The sequence below is a fragment of the Oncorhynchus keta genome, chromosome 5 (assembly GCF_023373465.1).
Source record: "Oncorhynchus keta strain PuntledgeMale-10-30-2019 chromosome 5, Oket_V2, whole genome shotgun sequence".
In the NCBI taxonomy this organism is placed as follows: domain Eukaryota; kingdom Metazoa; phylum Chordata; class Actinopteri; order Salmoniformes; family Salmonidae; genus Oncorhynchus; species Oncorhynchus keta.
The window spans coordinates 139749-161292 of NC_068425.1; the positions used below are offsets into that span (position 1 = coordinate 139749).

General features: G+C 43.4%; 1 protein-coding gene and 1 long non-coding RNA gene across 5 annotated transcripts in view; one reads left to right on the forward strand and one right to left on the reverse strand.

Annotated features, from left to right (window-relative positions):
* The window catches only part of LOC118384216 (glutaredoxin domain-containing cysteine-rich protein 1-like), a 32646-nt gene extending 11368 nt beyond the window's left edge, over window positions 1–21278 (reverse strand). The window contains exons 1-3 of one of the 4 annotated variants that reach the window (XM_035770537.1): window positions 20537–21278; window positions 12612–12693; window positions 12369–12421 (exon numbers count right to left, since the gene is read on the reverse strand). In XM_035770537.1, coding sequence (XP_035626430.1) covers window positions 12369–12421; window positions 12612–12693; window positions 20537–20665 — 264 coding nt within the window. In that variant the 5' untranslated portion in view covers window positions 20666–21278. Of the gene's footprint in view, window positions 1–12368; window positions 12422–12611; window positions 12694–19384; window positions 19608–20536 lie in introns of those variants that run through there. The other 3 variants (XM_035770540.2, XM_035770539.1, XM_035770538.2) reach the window with 3 other exon arrangements.
* The window catches only part of LOC127929949 (uncharacterized), a 41151-nt gene continuing 20303 nt past the window's right edge, over window positions 697–21544 (forward strand). Inside the window, exon 1 of the long non-coding RNA XR_008136383.1 lies at window positions 697–855. This is a non-coding gene — a long non-coding RNA (uncharacterized LOC127929949). The remainder of the gene's footprint in view (window positions 856–21544) is intronic.

Below are 21544 nucleotides of genomic sequence, written 5' to 3' on the forward strand. Positions count from 1 at the left end.
TCTACCACGGTAACAGAGAAATCGACCTAAAGTAAACCGATAGCCCCTGCTGAATAATTCATCACACTTTTGCACAGTTTTCTTAGAAGCTTTGACAAAACAGCTTTGAGCAAACACGCCTTTTTTATGGGGTACATCAAACAACAACATTCTTTTCCCCTTTTTCTTTGAAGAATTAATTAATTAATTACATAATGTGTCTGTTTCAGAAAAACTGCCAATCTATTGTCTTACAGACGTCCCAAGTCTCCAACACGCACCCTGGATAAGCAAAATTGTGGCCATTGAATCATGTGAAGGCCGGGGCATTGTGCTTTCTGTAAGTACCGCCTCAGAATTCAGTTTTTACTGCATGAACAAACCTGTTGAGCATGAATGAATGACATAAGGGGACGTCCGTTCATCCTTTGCCCTCATTGGTCTACATTTCCCTCCCTTTGCACTCTGGGGGAAGCAAGGCTGCTATTACACACAACCTAGAGCAGGTACAGGGACAGGTGTTCGCCGAACAACGGTAGTGGACCAGACCATATAATGTGTCACAGCCACACAGTACCACATCGTGTCTGCAGAAACACCCCCGCCAGTTATTGTGTCCCAGGTGATAAAGTGTCTCCCTGGAAATGTGACACTTCAGCTATAGCCTGAACAACACCACTCTGTTCGAGTGTGCCCAGCTGTCCACCTCATGTCTTGATGAGGGGCGATAAGACCGACAAAAGGGAAAAGTGCGATGGCTAAAGTTAGGATCTACTGAAGCGTCAAAGGCCGAGTACTATTAGATCGGATGTGTTGCCAACAACTTACAGCTGCAGGAGAGACTGGTGCACTTCACAAAATAGATGGCATCATGAGGTAGGACAATTATATGGATATATTGAAGCAACATTTTTATTTTATTTTTTTATTTCACCTTTATTTAACCAGGTAGGCAAGTTGAGAACAACTTCTCATTTACAATAGCGACCTGGACAAGATAAAGCAAAGCAGTTCGACAGATACAATGACACAGAGTTACACATGGAGTAAAACAAACATACAGTCAATAATACAGTATAAACAAGTCTATATACAATGTGAGCAAATGAGGTGAGAAGGGAGGTAAAGGCAAAAAAGGCCATGGTGGCAAAGTAAATACAATATAGCAAGTTAAACACTGGAATGGTAGTTTTGCAATGGAAGAATGTGCAAAGTAGAAATAAAAATAATGGGGTGCAAAGGAGCTAAATTAATTAATTAATTAAATACAGTTGGGAAAGAGGTAGTTGTTTGGGCTAAATTATAGGTGGGCTATGTACAGGTGCAGTAATCTGTGAGCTGCTCTGACAGTTGGTGCTTAAAGCTAGTGAGGGAGATAAGTGTTTCCAGTTTCAGAGATTTTTGTAGTTCGTTCCAGTCATTGGCAGCAGAGAACTGGAAGGAGAGGCGGCCAAAGAAAGAATTGGTTTTGGGGGTGACTAGAGATATACCTGCTGGAGCGTGTGCTACAGGTGGGAGATGCTATGGTGACCAGCGAGCTGAGATAAGGGGGACTTTACCTAGCAGGGTCTTGTAGATGACATGGAGCCAGTGGGTTTGGCGACGAGTATGAAGCGAGGGCCAGCCAACGAGAGCGTACAGGTCGCAATGGTGGGTAGTATATGGGGCTTTGGTGACAAAACGGCTTGCACTGTGATAGACTGCATCCAATTTGTTGAGTAGGGTATTGGAGGCTATTTTGTAAATGACATCGCCAAAGTCGAGGATTGGTAGGATGGTCAGTTTTACAAGGGTATGTTTGGCAGCATGAGTGAAGGATGCTTTGTTGTGAAATAGGAAGCCAATTCTAGATTTAACTTTGAATTGGAAATGTTTGTTATGGGTCTGGAAGGAGAGTTTACAGTCTAACCAGACACCTAAGTATTTGTAGTTGTCCACATATTCTAAGTCAGAGCCGTCCAGAGTAGTGATGTTGGACAGGCGGGTAGGTGCAGGTAGCGATCGGTTGAAGAGCATGCATTTAGTTTTACTTGTATGTAAGAGAAATTGGAGGCCACGGAAGGAGAGTTGTATGGCATTGAAGCTTTCCTGGAGGGTTGTTAACACAGTGTCCAAAGAAGGGCCGGAAGTATACAGAATGGTGTCGTCTGCGTAGAGGTGTATCAGAGACTCACCAGCAGCAAGAGCGACCTCATTGATGTATACAGAGAAGAGAGTCGGTCCAAGAATTGAACCCTGTGGCACCCTCATAGAGACTGCCAGAGGTCCGGACAGCAGACCCTCCGATTTGACACACTGAACTCTATCAGAGAAGTAGTTGGTGAACCAGGCGAGGCAATCATTTGAGAAACCAAGGCTGTCGAGTCTGCCGATGAGGATGTGGTGATTGACAGAGTCGAAAGCCTTGGCCGGATCAATGAATACGGCTGCACAGTAATGTTTCTTATCGATGGCGGTTAAGATATCGTTTAGGACCTTGAGCGTGGCTGAGGTGCACCCATGACCAGCACTGAAACCAGATTGCATAGCAGAGAAGGTATGGTGAGATTCGAAATGGTCGGTAATCTGTTTGTTGACTTGGCTTTCGAAGACCTTAGAAAGGCATGGTAGGATAGATATAGGTCTGTAGCAGTTTGGGTCAAGAGTGTCCCCCCCTTTGAAGAGGGGGATGACCGCAGCTGCTTTCCAATCTTTGGGAATCTCAGACGACACGAAAGAGAGGTTGAACAGGCTAGTAATAGGGGTGGCAACAATTTCGGCAGATAATTATAGAACGAAAGGGTCCAGATTGTCTTGCCCGGCTGATTTGTAGGGGTCCAGATTTTGCAGCTCTTTCAGAACATCAGCTGAACGGATTTGGGAGAAGGAGAAATGGGGAAGGCTTGGGCGAGTTGCTGTTGGGGGTGCAGTGCTGTTGACCGGGGTAGGAGTAGCCAGGTGGAAAGCATGGCCAGCCGCAGAAAAATGCTTATTGAAATTCTCAATTATGGTGGATTTATCAGTGGTGACAGTGTTTCCTATCTTCAGTGCAGTGGGCAGCTGGGAGGAGGTGTTTTTATTCTCCATGGACTTTACAGTGTCCCAGAACTTTTTTGAGTTAGTGTTGCAGGAAGCAAATTTCTGCTTGAAAAAGCTATCCTTGGCTTTTCTAACTGCCTGTGTATAATGGTTTCTAGCTTCCCTGAACAGCTGCATATCACGGGGGCTGTTCAATGCTAATGCAGAACGCCATAGGATGTCAGGAAGTTAAAGCTTGGCCGCAAATGGGTCTTCCAAATGTACAATAACCCCAAGCATACTTCCAAAGTTGTGCCAAAATGGCTTAAGGACAACAAAGTCTGACCTGACCTCAATCCTATAGAAAGTTTGTGAGCAGAACTAAAAAAGTGTGTACGAGCAAGGAGGCCTACAAACCAGACTCAGTTACACCAGCTCCGTCAGGAGGAATGGGCAAAAATTCACTCAACTTATTGTGAGAAGCTTGTGGAAGGCCACCCGAAACGTTTGACCCAAGTTAAACAATTGAAAGGCAACGCTACCAAATACTAATTGAATATATGTAAACTTCTGACCCACTGAGAATGTGATGAAATAAATAGAAGCTGAAATAAATCATTCTCTCTACTATTATTCTGACATTTCACATTCTTAAAATAAAGTGGTGATCCTAACTGACAGGGAATTATTACTTGGATTGAATGTCAGGAATTATGATGTTTAAATGTATTTGGATAAGGTTCATGTAAACTTCCGACTTCAACTGTATGTATCTCCCTAACAGGGAGTGAAGTCTGTTTGTGCTGTAGTACACGGAGGTCGCAATTTCAATCTGTCACGATCGTCGTACAAACTGGAAATATAATTTCCTCCCAAGTCCAGGATGTCTTCTCCTCCCAAGCCCAGGATACCTTCTCCTCCCCGGCACGCTGCTTGGTCCTGTGGTGGTGGTATCTTCTGTCACGTTCGTCATACAAACTGGAAATATACTCAGACCAACGTGCAGCGTGATTTGGGTTCCACAAGTTTAATAAAGGAAACTCACAAAAAACAATAAACAGCAAACGAAACGTGACGCTCAAGCAGTGTTCACAGGCAACTACACAGAAACAAGATCCCATAAAAACCAGTGGGGAAATGGCTGCCTAAATATGATCCCTAATCAGAGACAACTATAAACAGCTGCTTCTGATTGGGAACCATACCAGGCCAACATAGAAATAAATGCACTAGACCTGACTCTATAAGGGAGGGTCCGGGAGGGCGTCTAGCGTCGGTGGTGGCTCCGGTGTGGGGCGAAGTACCCACTCCGCTCATGGATTCGCCAGTATCGGTTGCGACTCTGGTGCAGGACTTTGCCCCTGCCCAGACCACGGGTTTGGCCATGGAGCCGGTAGAACGCCGTGCCCAGACTGGGCATCGGCGCAGAGGAGGGCCCCAGCTGGCTTGTATGCCACACCTTGACTGGGCACCGGCACCTAAGAAGGTTCCGGCCATGGAGCTGAGTTGACCGCCGTGCCTGGACAGGGAACCGGCGCAGAGGAAGGCTCCTGCCATGGAGCTGGACTGGACGCCGTGCCGGACTGGGTATTGGTGTAGAGGAAGGCTCCTGCCCTGGAGCTGGAGGTTCTGGACCCTGGACCGTCGCAGGAGGTTCCAGACCGTGGACCGTCTCAGGAGGTTTTGTACTGTGGACCGTCTTAGGAGGTTCCGGACCATGGACCGTCTCAGGAGGTTCCGGACCGTGGACTGTCTCAGGAGGTTCCGGACCGTGGGCCGTCTTAGGAGGTTCCGGACTGTGGACCGTCTCAGGGGGTTCCAGACTGTGAAACGTGGCCGGAAGCTCTGGACTGGGGACCGTCGCCTGATGGGGAGGCGCACTGGAGGCCTGATGCGTGGGGCCGGCACAGGTGGCACTGGACTGGTGACACGCACTTCAGGGCGAGGATGTACCTGACTGGGAAGGTGCACTTGAGGGAGAGTGTGAGGAGCAGGCACAGGACGTACCCGGACTGGGGACACGCACTTCAGGGAGAGTGTGAGGAGGAGGCACATGACGTACCGGACTGGGGACACGCACTTCAGGGAGAGTGCGGAGAGCTAGCACAGGACGTACTGGGCTGTGGAGGCGCACTGGAGACCTGGTGCATATAACTGGCACAGATGGTGCCGGAACGATGACAAACTCTGCACGCTGAGTGCGGGGAGCTAGCACAGGACTTACTGGGCTGTAGAGGCGCTCTGGAGACCTGGTGCGTAGAACTGCCACAAATTATACCGGAACGGTGACACTTCAGGGTGAGTGCTTGGAGGAGACACAGGACGTACTGGATTGGGGAGGCGCACTGGAGTCCAGATGCGTGAAACTGGTGCAGCTGAGGTGTCACGCTCCTCAGCACACCCGTTCTGCAGCCCTCCACCTCTCTCCGGAAACTTTCGTCGAGTTCCTCCTTCCACTCCCTGGCGGTCTCTGGCTCATTCCTCGGCTCCGCCGACCACCCTGTGCACCCACCCCCCCCTGTCTTTTGGGCATACACTGTGGCCGAACCCAGTCGCGGCCACAGTCCTCCCTTCTCTCCCTGTGTCTGCCTCCACGGAAGGCTTTCGTCTCCAGCCATAATTTCCTCCCAAGCCCAGGATACCTTCTCCTCCCCGGCACGCTACTTGGTCCTGTGGTGGTGGTATCTTCTGTCACGTTTGTCATACAAACTGGAAATAAACTCAGACCAACGTGCAGCGTGATTTGGGTTCCACATGTTTAATAAAGGAAACTCACAAAAAAACAATAAACAGCAAACGAAATGTGAAGCTCAAGCAGTGCCCACAGGCAACTACACAGAAACATGTGGGGAAATGGCTGCCTAAATATGATCCCCAATCAGAGACAATGATAAACAGCTGCCTCTAATTCGGAACCATACCAGGCTAACATAGAAATACATGCACTAGATCACCCACCCTAGTCACACCCCGACCTAACCAAAATAGAGAATAAAAAGGCTCTCAGGGCGTGACACATTCTGCCTTTGCATGACAGTAGAACAAGAGCACTATTAATGTTCATAGCTAAACTCAGAAAAAAAGATAGGTCCTCTCACTGTCAACTGCTGCATTAAGTACTGAGCGTGTTGACGTCATTTCCGGTTACAACTTGCAGACTTGTTTTCGAGTTGCTGTGCGTTTTGTTGCCAACCTATTTTGCTACCTGACAACTTTGCGGTTTTTACTTTTTAATTACCGTTTATATATATATATATATTTATTATATTTATTTTTTCTCAACTTTTTCACTCCGGACGCTTTATCTGGACACGATTCGTCAGGACCTCCAACAGCCGAAGCTAAGTAGTAACATTAACATGATGCCTTCTAATTGCAGTCGCTGTACTTGCCTTACGGCGAGGATAGCTGTGCTACAAGCCCAGCTTCAGACGCAATTGTTAGGCAAGGGTAATTTCAGTGTAGGAAAGGATGAAACAGCGTCTGTGCCACCAGTAAGTACAGAGAGTAGTATAAATCCCCTGGCACAGTCCACGCAGCCGGACAACTTTCACGCGGTTTCTGGAAAGAAATGCTGTAGGAACACTCAACCGGTGTCGCACATTCAGCCGACAGAAACTTTCAACCGGTTTTCCCCATTAAGCAGCGAGTCGGAGTCAGAGGCCGAGTCTTCTCTGGTCTCTACTCCTCTCGTTACGGGGTCTGAGACGCCGAAGCTTCCCACCATTAGCTCTGACAAATTGAAAACTCTAGTCATTGGCGACTCCATTACCTGCAGTATTAGACTTAAAACGAATCATCCAGCGATCATACACTGTTTACCAGGGGGCAGGGCTACCGACGCTAAGGCTAATCTGAAGAGCTAAAGCTAAAACGGGCGAGTGTAGAGAGTATAGAGATATTGTTATCCACGTCGGCACCAACGATGTTAGGATGAAACAGTCAGAGATCACATAGCTTCTGCGTGTAAATCAGCTAGAAAGATGTGTCGGCATCGAGTAATTGTCTCTGGCCCCCTCCCAGTTAGGGGGAGTGATGAGTCTCACAACTCAATCGCTGGTTGAAAACTGTTTTCTGCCCCTCCCAAAAGATAGAATTTGTAGATAATTGGCCCTCTTTCTGGGACTCACCCACAAACAGGACCAAGCCTGACCTGCTGAGGAGTGACGGACTCCATCCTAGCTGGAGGGGTGCTCTCATCTTACCTACCAACATAGACAGGGCTCTAACTCCTCTAGCTCCACAATGAAATAGGGTGCAGGCCAGGCAGCAGGCTGTTAGCCAGCCTGCCAGCATAGTGGAGTCTGCCACTAGCAGTCAGTGTAGTCAGCTCAGCTATCACCATTGAGACCGTGTCTGTGCCTCGACCTAGGTTGGGCAAAACTAAACATGGCGGTGTTCGCCTTAGCAATCTCACTAGGATAAAGACCACCTCCATTCCTGTCATTATTGAAAGAGATCATGATACCTCACATCTCAATATAGGGCTACTTAATGTTAGATCCCTTACTTCAAAGGCAATTATAGTCAATGAACTAATCACTGATCATAATCTTGATGTGATTGGCCTGACTGAAACATGGCTTAAACCTGATGAATGTACTGTGTTAAATGAGGCCTCACCTCCTGGCTACACTAGTGACCATATCCCCCGTGCATCCCGCAAAGGCGGAGGTGTTGCTAACATTTACGATAGCAAATTTCAATTTACAAAAAAAAAAAATGACGTTTTCGTCTTTTGAGCTTCTAGTCATGAAATCTATGCAGCCTACTCAATCACTTTTTATAGCTACTGTTTACAGGCCTCCTGGGCCATATACAGCGTTCCTCACTGAGTTCCCTGAATTCCTATCGGACCTTGTAGTCATAGTAGATAATATTCTAATCTTTGGTGACTTTAATATTCACATGGAAAAGTCCACAGACCCACTCCAAAAGGCTTTCGGAGCCATCATCGACTCAGTGGGTTTTGTCCAACATGTCTCTGGACCCACTCACTGTCACAGTCATACGCTGGACCTAGTTTTGTCCCATGGAATAAATGTTGTGGATCTTAATGTTTTTCCTCATAATCCTGGACTATCGGACCACTATTTTATTACGTTTGCAATTGCAACAAATAGTCTGCTCAGACCCCAACCAAGGAACATCAAAAGTCGTGCTATAAATTCACAGACAACAAAAAGATTCCTTGATGTCCTTCCAGATTCCCTCTGTCTACCTGATAGAGGAATTCTAAATTCATTTATGTTTTAATTGCCAAAACCAATTTCGCACTCGTTTCTAATTCATTAATGATGTGTAAGTTCATTAATTATGCATGAAGTAGATCGAGACCAGTCTTAAAAGCCAGGTAAGAGCGTTTAATTCCAGAGAGTACTGAAGCATACACATTTTTCCACAGGTTATAAACTGAACATGACATCATCAGTTTATCCCCCCTCTCTCCGATTCTCACAAGAGCCTATTGTTAGTGTTAGGTCTGGAAACTCTCCCAGACATTTCTTATCTGTCTGACAAGCCATAGCCTCGCTCCTCCGTTAACTTCCCAAGAGGCCCAGACAATTAATTCATTCTGCTTACATTTTCAGTAACAGCTTAACCAATAACTTTTACTTTTCATACCATAACATAATAGTATTAGAATAAATGGTTCTAATCAATAATGTATACATAATTAATCATCTAAACTATAATTTCCTCTAACACTACCCAAGGACGCCAGAGGACAAAAATCAGTTAACCACCGAACTGAGGAACTCAATTTAACCTTGCGCAATACCCTAGATGCAGTTGCACCCCTAAAAACTAAAATAATTTCTCATAAGAAACTAGCTCCCTGGTACACAGAAAATACCCGAGCTCTGAAGCAAGCTTCCAGAAAATTGTAACGGAAATGGCGCCACACCAAACTGGAAGTCTTCCGACTAGCTTGGAAAGATAGTACCGTGCAGTACCGAAGAGCCCTTACTGCTGCTCGATCATCCTACTTTTCTAACTTAATTGAGGAAAATAAGAACAATCCAAAATTCCTTTTTGATACTGTCGCAAAGCTAACTAAAAAGCAGCATTCCCCAAGAGAGGATGACTTTCACTTTAGCAGTGATAAATTCATGAACTTCTTTGAGGAAAATATTATGATTATTAGAAAGCAAATTACGGACTCCTCTTTAAATCTGAGTATTCCTTCAAAGCTCAGTTGTCCTGAGTCTGCACAACTCTCCCCAGGACCTAGGATCAAGAGAGACGCTCAAGTGTTTTAGTACTATATCTCTTGACACAATGATGAAAATAATCATGGCCTCTAATCCTTCAAGCTGCATACTGGACCCTATTCCAACTAAACTACTGAAAAAGCTGCTTCCTGTGCTTAGCCCTCCTATGTTGAACTTAATAAATGGCTCTCTATCCACCGGATGTGTACCAAACTCACTAAAAGTGGCAGTAATAACGCCTCTCTTGAAAAAGCCAAACCTTGACCCAGAATATATAAAAAACTATCGGCCTATATCCAATCTTCCATTCCTCTCAAAAATTTTAGAAAAGGCTGTTGCGCAGCAACTTACTGCCTTCCTGAAGACAAACAATGTATACGAAATGCTTCAGTCTGGTTTTAGACCCCATCATAGCACTGAGACGGCACTTGTGAAGGTGGTAAATGACATTTTAATGGCATCGGACCGAGGCTCTGCATCTGTCCTCGTGCTCCTAGACCTTAGTGCTGCTTTTGATACCATCGATCACCACATTCTTTTGGAGAGATTGGAAACCCAAATTGGTCTACACGGACAAGTTCTGGCCTGGTTTAGATCTTATCTGTCGGAAAGATATCAGTTTGTCTCTGTGAATGGTTGGTCCTCTGACGAATCAACTGTAAATTTCGGTGTTCCTCAAGGTTCCGTTTTAGGACCACTATTGTTTTCACTATATATTTTACCTCTTGGGGATGTTATTCGAAAACATAATGTTAACTTTCACTGCTATGCGGATGACACACAGCTGTACATTTCAATGAAACATGGTGAAGCCCCAAAATTGCCCTTGCTAGAAGCATGTGTTTCAGACATAAGGAAGTGGATGGCTGCAAACTTTCTACTTTTAAACTCGGACAAAACAGAGATGCTTGTTCTAGGTCCCAAGAAACAAAAATATCTTCTGTTGAATCTGACAATTAATCTTAATGGTTGTACAGTCGTCTCAAATAAAACTGTGAAGGACCTCGGGGTTTCTCTGGACCCTGATCTCTCTTTTGAAGAACATATCAAGATCATTTCAAGGACAGCTTTTTTCCATCTACGTAACATTGCAAAAATCAGAAACTTAGACTAAATTGATTTTATTGATGTATTATATTAAGTTCAAATTAAAGTGTTCATTGTTCGTTCAATATTGTTGTAATTGTCATTATTACAAGTGTAATATATATATAAATCCACCGATTAATCGGTATCTGCTTTTTTTTTGCTCCTCCAATAATCTGTATTGGCGTTGAAAAATCATAATTGGTTGATCTCTAATTTCAATACACATTTCAAACCACCTTCCTAGGTGGTTTGAAATCAGACGCAAATCTGATTCCTGGCCATGCGACTTGTGTCTGAATGGTCAAATCTTATTTATTTGCTCAAGTATTTTTTAGACTGTTGCATATATTGTTGCCTGCTAGTTTGATAAGAGCATGTGGTAGCTAACTAATCCCAGCCCCGTGCCCTCAAGAGGCCTTTTGCCTTTTGGTAGGCCGTCATTGTAAATTAGAATTTGTTCTCAACTGACTTGCCTAGTTAAATAAATGTTAATTTAAATAAATAAAAATTAAAAACTAGCTTGTTAATTGTTTACAAACAAATTCATGAATGTGTTACAAATTCGAAACCGCTACCTAGCTAGCTAGTTGACTACTGTGGTTTGCCATAAATGACTATTTTTCAAAGTTCGATCATATTGTTTGAGGCTTTAAAAGTGTTCTTACGCTATGATTTTGAACATTCAAAGCAACTGGAAAACGTTCATGGCAGGCATTGTTGTCACCTTAGCATGCACGCGACATAACTTCTGCATGACAGGAAGCACGAGCACCACCACCAAACAGCCTACACCACTGTGCACACACCTGTCGTTACTGTGACAACTAGCGTAGCCAGGCCAGCAAATGACTGCTGTCTGAACACGCAAAAATCCAATGTGATCACTTGTAACTTGCTGTTTGGACAGTCAGTATTCCAAAACGGATTTAAAAACCAAAATTGATTTCAGTATTAATGCTTAAGGGAATTATGCTTAGTTTACACAGCCAGCCCAATTCTGATCTTTACCAGTAATTGGTATTTTGGTCTACTAGATCAGCTCTTTTGCCAATGATCATGCAATATATCAAAATTGGACTGCTTAGTATCCATAAGTAGGCATCTTATTATGTGATTATTGTTCAGAGAAATGCTTTTTTACATTTATTTTTTTCACCTTTATTTAACCAGGTAGGCTAGTTGAGAACAAGTTCTCATTTGCAACTGCGACCTGGCCAAGATAAAGCGTAGCAGTATGAACAGACAACACAGAGTTACACATGGAGTAAACAGTTAACAAGTCAATAACACAGTAGGAAAAATAACTAATGAACTATTGAAACATGTTCAATTTGGTTTAAATAATGCAAAAACAAAGTGTTGGAGAAGAAAGCAAAAGTGCAATATGTGCCATGTAAAAAAACTAAAAGGCTTTAAGTTCCTTGCTCTGAACATGAGAACACATGAAAGCTGGTGGTTCCTTTTAACATGAGTCTTCAATATTCCCAGTTAAGAAGTTTTAGGCTGTAGTTATTATAGGAATTATTTCGTGTCAGCTATTTCTCTCTATAGCATTTGTATTTCATATACCTTTGACTATTGGATGTTCTTATAGGCACTTTAGTATTGCCAGCCTAATTTCTGGAGTTGATAGACTTGAAGTCATAAACAGCGCTGTGATTCAAGCATTGCTAAGAGCTGCTGGCAAACTGACCCTGCTTGCACTAAACGCAAGAGAAGTGACAAAAGTTCCGTCCTAGTTAAAATTGCCTGAAAACATGAATTTATTTGAACTAAATATGCAGGTTTAAAAAAATATACTTCTGTGTATTGATTTTTAAGAAAGGCATTGATGTTGATGGTTTGTTAAATTTGTGCAACGATTATGCTTTTTTTTTGCGAATTCTCTTTTCTTAAATCATCACCCGTTTGGCGAAGTTGAATTAGGCTGTGATTTGATGAGAAATTAACAGGCACCACATTGATTATATGCAACGCAGGACAAGCTAGTGAACCTAGTAATATCATCAACCATGTGTAGTTAACTAGTGATTATGTGAAGATTGATTGTTTTTTCTAAGATAAGTTTAATGCTAGCTAGCAACTTACCTTGCCTCCTTGCAGCCACAAGGTCTGCTCCTGTAAAAAGCAGGGGGATGAGACTGGAGAAATGTTACCACTCAAATTCAAAGACAGAACTATGGAAGCAAGGACTGACCATCAATGATATCAACATTGTAGTTTTAGGCTATACAATGTTTGTTTACATTTACTTTGTTTACAAACATTGAGGTAAAACAAGCTAATATTTTGGGCACAAGTTCTATTCTTCAAGAATCATTTGGTACATACCATAGCATTCATTTACAATTCCAAAAATGGATGGAGCAACTGCTGATTGCCCCTTTAAGTGTGGCTGGTCATGCTGAAAACTCTGAGTGGAAAAAGACCAGAATAAAACACACATTGACAGGTTTTCTTTTGGTTTGATTTTTTACAAACTTCCTCTCTGTCGCAGAAAGCCTTGTAGCCATATTCACAACAATGCCATATTGTAGTAGGCTACAGCATTATGTGCAATTAATGAGGGAGATCTATACAGGCAGTTGGAATGGCATCAATTAGGCTAATGGTTCACAGTGTATTGTTTGTCTCAGACAATGTTGTTTCTCTGTTTTCATGTTTTAGGTACTGTCTTTTTAAGCACATGACCAAATGAATTTCACCCTGATGGTTTAATAAAGTTAATCTGAATCTGAATGACACACCGTTTTAAAGTGTTGTGTTGATAAAGCTGAATTTAAACTGTTTGGGGATTGTATAGGTAGCCGTCATTTTTGTATGCCTTATTCATGAATGTTTAACCATATTATTTTAAATAAACTTCTGTACTCATGATTTCTGAGACCACAAAGGTAAATGCACATATGTAAATACAGTTGGCCTTTCATTTTGCAAACAGCCTACAGGAAAACAACACTTTGATTGTTTAAGTCTTTAGCATCCGAAAATAATTAATGTCACAGAAGAAATTGCAGTAGTGACTGCTTTAGACACAGACACACAGAATTAGTGAACCAGTGTCATTGAGTCGTTCGACATTATAGCCGAGTGACCGACAGTGCATGTGACTGCCGACTGACTAATCTACAAATAACCTTTCATCATAAATAACTCCTCATTATTATTATTATTTGTCGATCAGTCAGTCAGTCACAATTTATCCATGATATTTCTCTGCTTGCTACCCCACTTCATGACTAACTGCAGTAGGCAATCGCGAATGCATCCGTTATGTTGGGTGATACACCTTACAAATTATTTCTGTATTTTTATATCATGTCATATAGTCTCAATTAGTTAGTAATCTGAAGATTTAAAAATAATTTTGCTAAGGCATTTGAATGGTCTCTTTGTTGATTTGATGTGAGCCAGGCATAAACATTTTATTTGGCAATCGGTTTACCCTCTGCATTTGAGATGGTACAGTCCATATTGTGAAGCGGCATCTTCTTTCCAGTCTCAGTTAATGTGAAAGATAACCGGTTGTCCGGGTCTTTATTCATCAAACCCTGTCTGTAAAGAGATGCTGGGGCGACCAACGAAATCTCGAGTACATGGTTTGTCAAAAGAAAATTAATGTTAGTACTAGATAAATGTGCCAGCATTTAAGTATACGTTTATCGTCTGCATGAGAGAGGTTACTCCGTTGAATGTAGACTGGCCCTGAATTCATAGACCGTGAAAATAGCCAGTTAACCGGCGGGAGCAAAGCAGAGATCGAGCTCTGTGTGGAAAGATGTCGTCCGTGCAGAAAACGATGTCTAATCTTCGCTCCCGAGTGGAGGGTGAGTGTGCATGGGTTAGTTAACTTCTCCTCCCTCCTGAATCCTCCTCCCCCTCCCCCCCCCCTCCTCCCTCTCTGCAGATGACTTCGTCAACCATTTTGAAAAGAAGGTCGACGACATCCGATCAAAAGTCAAACGGCACCGCTGGTTCTGCTCACACTGCCCTACCCTGTGCTCTGACCTCTTTCTCCCCTCTCTCTCCAGATGAAATCTCGCATCTTGTGACGGCCGGCCGCCCAACAACCTGCCCGCTTGACCCTATCCCCTCCTCTCTTCTCCAGACCATTTCCGGAGACCTTCTCCCTTACCTCACCTCGCTCATCAACTAATCCCTGACCGCTGGCTACGTCCCTTCCGTCTCCAAGAGAGCGAGAGTTGCACCCCTTCTGAAAAAACCTACACTCGATCCCTCCGATGTCAACAACTACAGACCAGTATCCCTTCTTTCTTTTCTCTCCAAAACTCTTGAACGTGCCGTCCTTGGCCAGCTCTCCCGCTATCTCTCTCTGAATGACCTTCTTGATCCAAATCAGTCAGGTTTCAAGACTAGTCATTCAACTGAGACTGCTCTTCTCTGTATCATGGAGGCGCTCCGCACTGCTAAAGCTAACTCTCTCTCCTCTGCTCTCATCCTTCTAGACCTATCGGCTGCCTTCGATACTGTGAACCATCAGATCCTCCTCTCCACCCTCTCCGAGTTGGGCATCTCCGGCGCGGCCCACGCTTGGATTGCGTCCTACCTGACAGGTCGCTCCTACCAGGTGGCGTGGCGAGAATCTGTCTCCTCACCACGCGCTCTCACCACTGGTGTCCCCCAGGGCTCTGTTCTAGGCCCTCTCCTATTCTCGCTATACACCAAGTCACTTGGCTCTGTCATAACCTCACATGGTCTCTCCTATCATTGCTATGCAGACGACACACAATTAATCTTCTTCTTTCCCCCTTCTGATGACCAGGTGGTGAATCGCATCTCTGCATGTCTGGCAGACATATCAGTGTGGATGACGGATCACCACCTCAAGCTGAACCTCGGCAAGACGGAGCTGCTCTTCCTCCCGGGGAAGGACTGCCCGTTCCATGATCTCGCCATCACGGTTGACAACTCCATTGTGTCCTCCTCCCAGAGCGCTAAGAACCTTGGCGTGATCCTGGACAACACCCTGTCGTTCTCAACTAACATCAAGGCGGTGGCCCGTTCCTGTAGGTTCATGCTCTACAACATCCGCAGAGTACGACCCTGCCTCACACAGGAAGCGGCGCAGGTCCTAATCCAGGCACTTGTCATCTCCCGTCTGGATTACTGCAACTCGCTGTTGGCTGGGCTCCCTGCCTGTGCCATTAAACCCCTACAACTCATCCAGAACGCCGCCGCCCGCCTGGTGTTCAACCTTCCCAAGTTCTCTCACGTCACCCCGCTCCTCCGCTCTCTCCACTGGCTTCCAGTTGAAGCTCGCATCCGCTACAAGACCATGGTGCTTGCCTACGGAGCTGTGAGGGGAACGGCACCTCAGTACCTCCAGGCTCTGATCAGGCCCTACACCCAAACAAGGGCACTGCGTTCATCCACCTCTGGCCTGCTCGCCTCCCTACCACTGAGGAAGTACAGTTCCCGCTCAGCCCAGTCAAAACTGTTCGCTGCTCTGGCCCCCCAATGGTGGAACAAACTCCCTCACGACGCCAGGACAGCGGAGTCAATCACCACCTTCCGGAGACACCTGAAACCCCACCTCTTTAAGGAATACCTAGGATAGGATAAGTAATCCTTCTCACCCCCCTTTAAGATTTACATTTACATTTACATTTAAGTCATTTGGCAGACGCTCTGTTCTACTGGATGTCATAAGGTGAATGCACCAATTTGTAAGTCGCTCTGGATAAGAGCGTCTGCTAAATGACTTAAATGTAATGTAAATGTTAACTACAATTGAGAAAAATGCCCAATTTATATCCCTGTGAGATTGATATCGTTATTTTTGGTTATGAACAGGGTGCCTGTCTTAGCAAAGAATGCTAGCTAGCTAAATGATCGCAGCTAACTTTAGCTAGCTATTAGTCTATTATCCATCTTTGCAAACTAATCAAGTGAGTTGAATAGCTAAACTTTACAACTACCGCTTAGATAGCTAGCGGTATGACACAATAGTGTGGGAATGGGCCGCAATTCGGTTTCTGCATATGGGCATTCATGCACCCCCGCACCCTCAAGCATCCCAATGGGTAGATTCAATTATGCTGAGTTGCAGGGCACAGGTAGGCTGGACACATATTTTTTTCGGATTAAAATGTGTTAATTGCGTCTGCCATGGAGCCCCGGTTTCATAATACTACAATATGGCCCAGCTGCTTGCGGTAGCTTTGAAGTAATCACGAAAAAAAGGCCTTATTTTAGGGCATGTTTCACCCAGCAGCTCCTAGTTCTATTCAACATGGCACCTTACCATAGCACCAACTCGCATTCCGAATGTTCTACTCCCAGCCCATTGTTCTGCTTCACAATAACAGCTTTGCTATTGTTAGCAATTACATTTATCCAAGTAAACCTTGAAGGTGTACCTCTTGTAACTTACTATCAACCGGGTTAGGACTACTGGCTGAGCTATATCACTGTAAGCCTGGGTACACATTGTGGTAACCCACGGTGCCGCATGTGATCAGAGTTGAGTTGTTGGAAATGCTTGCACACTGTTCCAGTGCTCCATCCATGTCCTTTCCTACTGCTCTACTAAAAACCGCTTTAAAATAAACTTTGAAACCAAACCATATGGATTTGAATGAAAATACTTGAATAAACATGAAAAGGTGAATGAATGTATGAAGCGAACATCATTTCAAATAGTCTACATATCATGTAAAAGAGCATATAAACACTAAATATGTCAGGAGTCAGAGGGAGCCTAAGAAGGGTAGAAAATGAATTATTTAGGCAATTATTTAAATTATTCCTAGGCGATAAGCCTACAAAGAAATACATTGTGAAGCATTTGCGAGTGCGACACAATAGGCTGGTAGTGCTCAGCATTTAAACAACATTTCGTTGTATTAAATCATTATAGTCTATAAATTGTGCATATAGGCTGTGACTTCGAATGAAATATAAATTAAACAAAAAATGACTTATTAGTGTGTTTGAATTCATTTTTAGAGTTTGGCCAGTCTGTGGCTTCAGGCTCATGCGATGGTACCTGGAGAGCCGGCCAGCAGCGGAGAATATCCTCTCCATACTTGCAGAGCCACTGGGGATGCTAAACACCCTTTTGGCCATTCTTGCCAGGCTGGGCAGGGATGTAGAGTTGTCGACCGATTTAATCGGATTGGCTGATTTAATTAGGGCCGATTTCAAGTTTTCATAGCAATCGTCATTTTTGGACACCGATCATGGCCGATTACATTGCACTCCACGAGGAGACTGCGTGGCAGGCTGACTACCTTTTATGCGAGAGCAGCAAGGAGCCAAGGTAAGGTGCTAGCTAGCATTAAACGTATCTTATAAAAAAACAGTATTTTTGGGTGCCAATTTTTTATTTATTTTTATTTTTCCATTTATTTTTTCACCTTTATTTAACTAGGCAAGTCAGTTAAGAACACATTCTTATTTTCAACCTAGTGGTTAGAGCGTTGGACTAGTAACTGGAAGGATGCAAGTTCAAATCCCTGAGCTGACAAGGTACAAATCGGTCGTTCTGCCCCTGAACAGGCAGTTAACCCACTGTTCCTAGGCCATCATTGAATATAAGAATTTTTCTTAACTGACTTGCCTAGTTAAATAATGGTACAAAAAAAAACTGTCTCGTTCAGGGGTAGAATGACAGATTTTCACCTTGTCAGCTCGGGGGAGCTAGCATTAAACTTATCTTGTAAAAAAAACAATCAATCATAATCACTAGTTAACTACACATGGTTGATGATATTACTAGATATTATTTAGCGTGTCCTGCGTTGCATATAATCTGACTGAGCATTAAAGTATCTGACTGGCGGTGGTAGGCAGAAGCAGGCGCGTAAACATTCATTCAAACAGCACATTCATGCATTTTGCCAGCAGCTCTTCGTTGTGCGTCAAGCATTGCGCTGTTTATGACTTTAAGCTCATCAACTCCCGAGATGAGGCTGGTGTAACCGAAGTGAAATGGCTAGCTAGTTAGCTCGTGCTAATAGTGTTTCAAACTTCACTCGCTCTGAGCTTTGGAGTGGTTGTTTCCCTTGCTCTGCATGGGTAACGCTGCTTCGATGGTGGCTGTTGTCGTTAACCAGTTTTAGAAACGTCTGAGTGTTTTCTATCCACACATACTAATCATATGCATATACTATATTCCTGGCATGAGTAGCAGGGCGCTGAAATGTTGCGCGATTTTTAACAGAATGTTCAAAAAAGTAGGGGGTAGGATCAACAGGTTAAACCTGCGTAAACGTTCGGCTGGAAACAACCTAGCTTTGCCTAGTTGCATCAGCTCGGGAAGAGGCGAATTGGGAGACGTCGGAGATGTCCGGGATGCCTCGGAGGCGAGGTGGAATCAGACCTCTCCTTCCTACGTTCCCGTAGCCGCCCATCGATCCAGATGTTCAGCTAGTCGTTCAGTCTTTTTGTTCTGTGTGTCGTTCTAAATGTTCCATTGCCATACTGGCTGGCAACATTATCCCTTGCTTGCTAGTAAGCCAACTACAGCTAACTTGGTGACGTCAAACAGTGCAGCCAGAATAACAACAGTAGCTGCATTTGCATTTGTTTAAGCTGTTTTTCTAGTGAAGTTTATTTGGATACATCCATAACAATGAGCTAATGAGGCACGATTTCGCCTGGCGTAGAAAATGTGCTCTCTTGTCAGGACACTGTTTTTCAGAGGAGCTAACAACACGTTCAATACTATGGGACAGCTGCAAATCAAATTTGAATATTGAAACAATATTGCAAATGTCGGAGAGACAGACAGCAAGGTTTATTCAAATCTATGCTGTTGAAAACAATGTTAGTCTAAAAGAAATGAGCTGTCTAGATGCTTTTTATAGTTGCGATTAAGTTTTAAAATTGCCTGGCTGGGCTGATGAGACCGTGGATTGCACAGTCAAATGGAACAGAGTAAATAGGCATTTTAACGTCATAGATTTAGCCAGTGGTAACTTGTGGAATAGACACCGTCTGGAATGTGGTTTTAACCAATCAGCATTCAGGATTAGAACCACCCATTGTACAAATGGCTAACAATAGCTTGCAAGGAAAACTTTTTGTTACAGACGAGACGACAACATAGCTGTCTTTGCATTTTATGTCTTGACTCTTACCTGTGTATGAATTATGATGATTCACGGAAGACTAAAACACTTTCAAAATAATCCTCCCCACTCGGCTTCAACCAGTCCAGACTGCTGTGTTGGATAGCAGCAAGTGTATTCAAGGCAACACTGGTATTGAAAGCTGTAGCTATAATTTTCATGTAGTCCATGATGAAAATATGAGTAAATCCAATGGATGTGCCATTTGACAGAGAGGCCTTGAGTGACAGAATGGACTCTCTTTCTCGTGAATGTGCCAGCCCTCTCATTATCTCAACCAATCATTTCTAAACAGCATTGTGATTTCACATTTTATATTTACAGACCTCATACTAGTTCTTTATTACGGCACCTAAATGTTCAAAAAGGCATTTCTGCAAACAAATTGCATTTAGATAAAAAATAATATATTTTTATATTGAAATGCCTCCTGTGAAGTCGTAATGTTTAGTCATATGCCCAGCTTTCTGAAACGGGTCCCAAATGCAATTTCTCCCGCGTTGGATACATCCGGTCGCAATTGTAAATGAGAACTTGTTCTCAACTTGCCTACCTGGTTAAATACAGGTGAAATAAAATAAAATCAGTGCGCTTTTGAATTGGCGCCTTTTCCTAGACCATGTTGCTATTTTGCCTTGCATTAATTGTCTAAGAAAAGTGAGAAGAGTAAACCCCAACTTAATTAGGGTTATAATCAATAACCCGACTGTTAAATGTGCCTGACTTTATAAATCATCCATATATGTCTACAGAAATGAGACACATCCTGGTTCTGTTGCCTGAGGGTTTGTTTAATGGCCTACTGATTCCGTGAGCTCCAAGCCTTACGCATCCACATGTCGGATAAAGCAATTTCACAAATGCGGCTGTTTTAATCTTTGCTACGCTGTAATATAGGCTTTACACTTTTCCCCCCATTTAGAACACACACTCTGGTATTACTTATCATTTATTTAGTGTTTGCACTGTTCCAAATGGTCTAAAAAATTAGAATATTGTAATCTTAACAGCACCTGTCACACATTAATGCGCATGCAGCGCTCGCTCTGATTACCCTCTTTCTCCATCTCCTTATTATTATTTTGATCATCATTATAATTAGTAGGCTTATTATAGCAGCCTTCTATAAACACCAATATGCACGTAGCGCTTGATCCTTACCTTCCCTCTTTTTCTTGATCTCCAGTAGTTTCCACAACCAAGTCCAATTTCTTCCACACATCTTTCTTCCCCTTTCCCTCCTGAGCATTCTCCCATATCAAGTTCATTTTTCACATCCTCTGCATCCATTTTGCTGTCAAGTGTTCAGAGTTTATAACTAGAGCCCGACCGATTTATCAGTTGACCGATATTATCCTTTTACCAATGTATTTGTATCGGCGTTTAATCCATTGAAAATTACGGAAATAAAATGCTGAGAAAAAGCTTTGCTAAAAAGCCTTCCTTCATAGAATTACTTTTTCATGTATTTCTTTATTTGACCTAAAGAGGGTGCTCTTTTCATGGCTATATACCCATCTTGCCTTGATGTGCTACACTGAGACTGGACACTACCACCGTGCCAACGCAACTACCCCAGTAAGAGGGGAGAGTGAACTAACTTAGTCTTACTGCTTCTACGGCGAGTGCTGAGTAGATAGCAGCTTGCCAAAAATGTGCGCTGGTCATACTGTTATGCCCGAATGTGAAGTAAGTGCCGTGCTAAGAACGTTCAACTGTGGTAATGTTAACGTTACAGCCCTTTAGTGAAGCCAGCGAAATCTGGTGTTACATTTGCTCTATGCAAAGGGAAATCCTCAACCTCTGTCATTCAAATGTTTTCAGAGCCACAAAAAAAAACTTTGCAGGTTACAAAGTAGCACTTCGTAGCTATGTTTTGGACGTCCCTGCGCTAAACCCTAACCGTAACACTTACCTAACCCGAACCCTTACCGTAACCATACGGAGGAAAGTTCCAAGGAATCGCAGAAAGAAAGCAATGAGGCAATGCTTGGTGGAAGAGGCAACTACCAGAATTCAGTAGCAGTAGTTTGGGGAATATTCAGAGGTGGAAACCTTCCGTGGGAATTAACGGGAATATATGGGAATTAACCTAAATATATGCAAATTATATTACTATCATTGAAATGTAAGATGTTTTTTGCATTGGATATATTTACCATATCATAT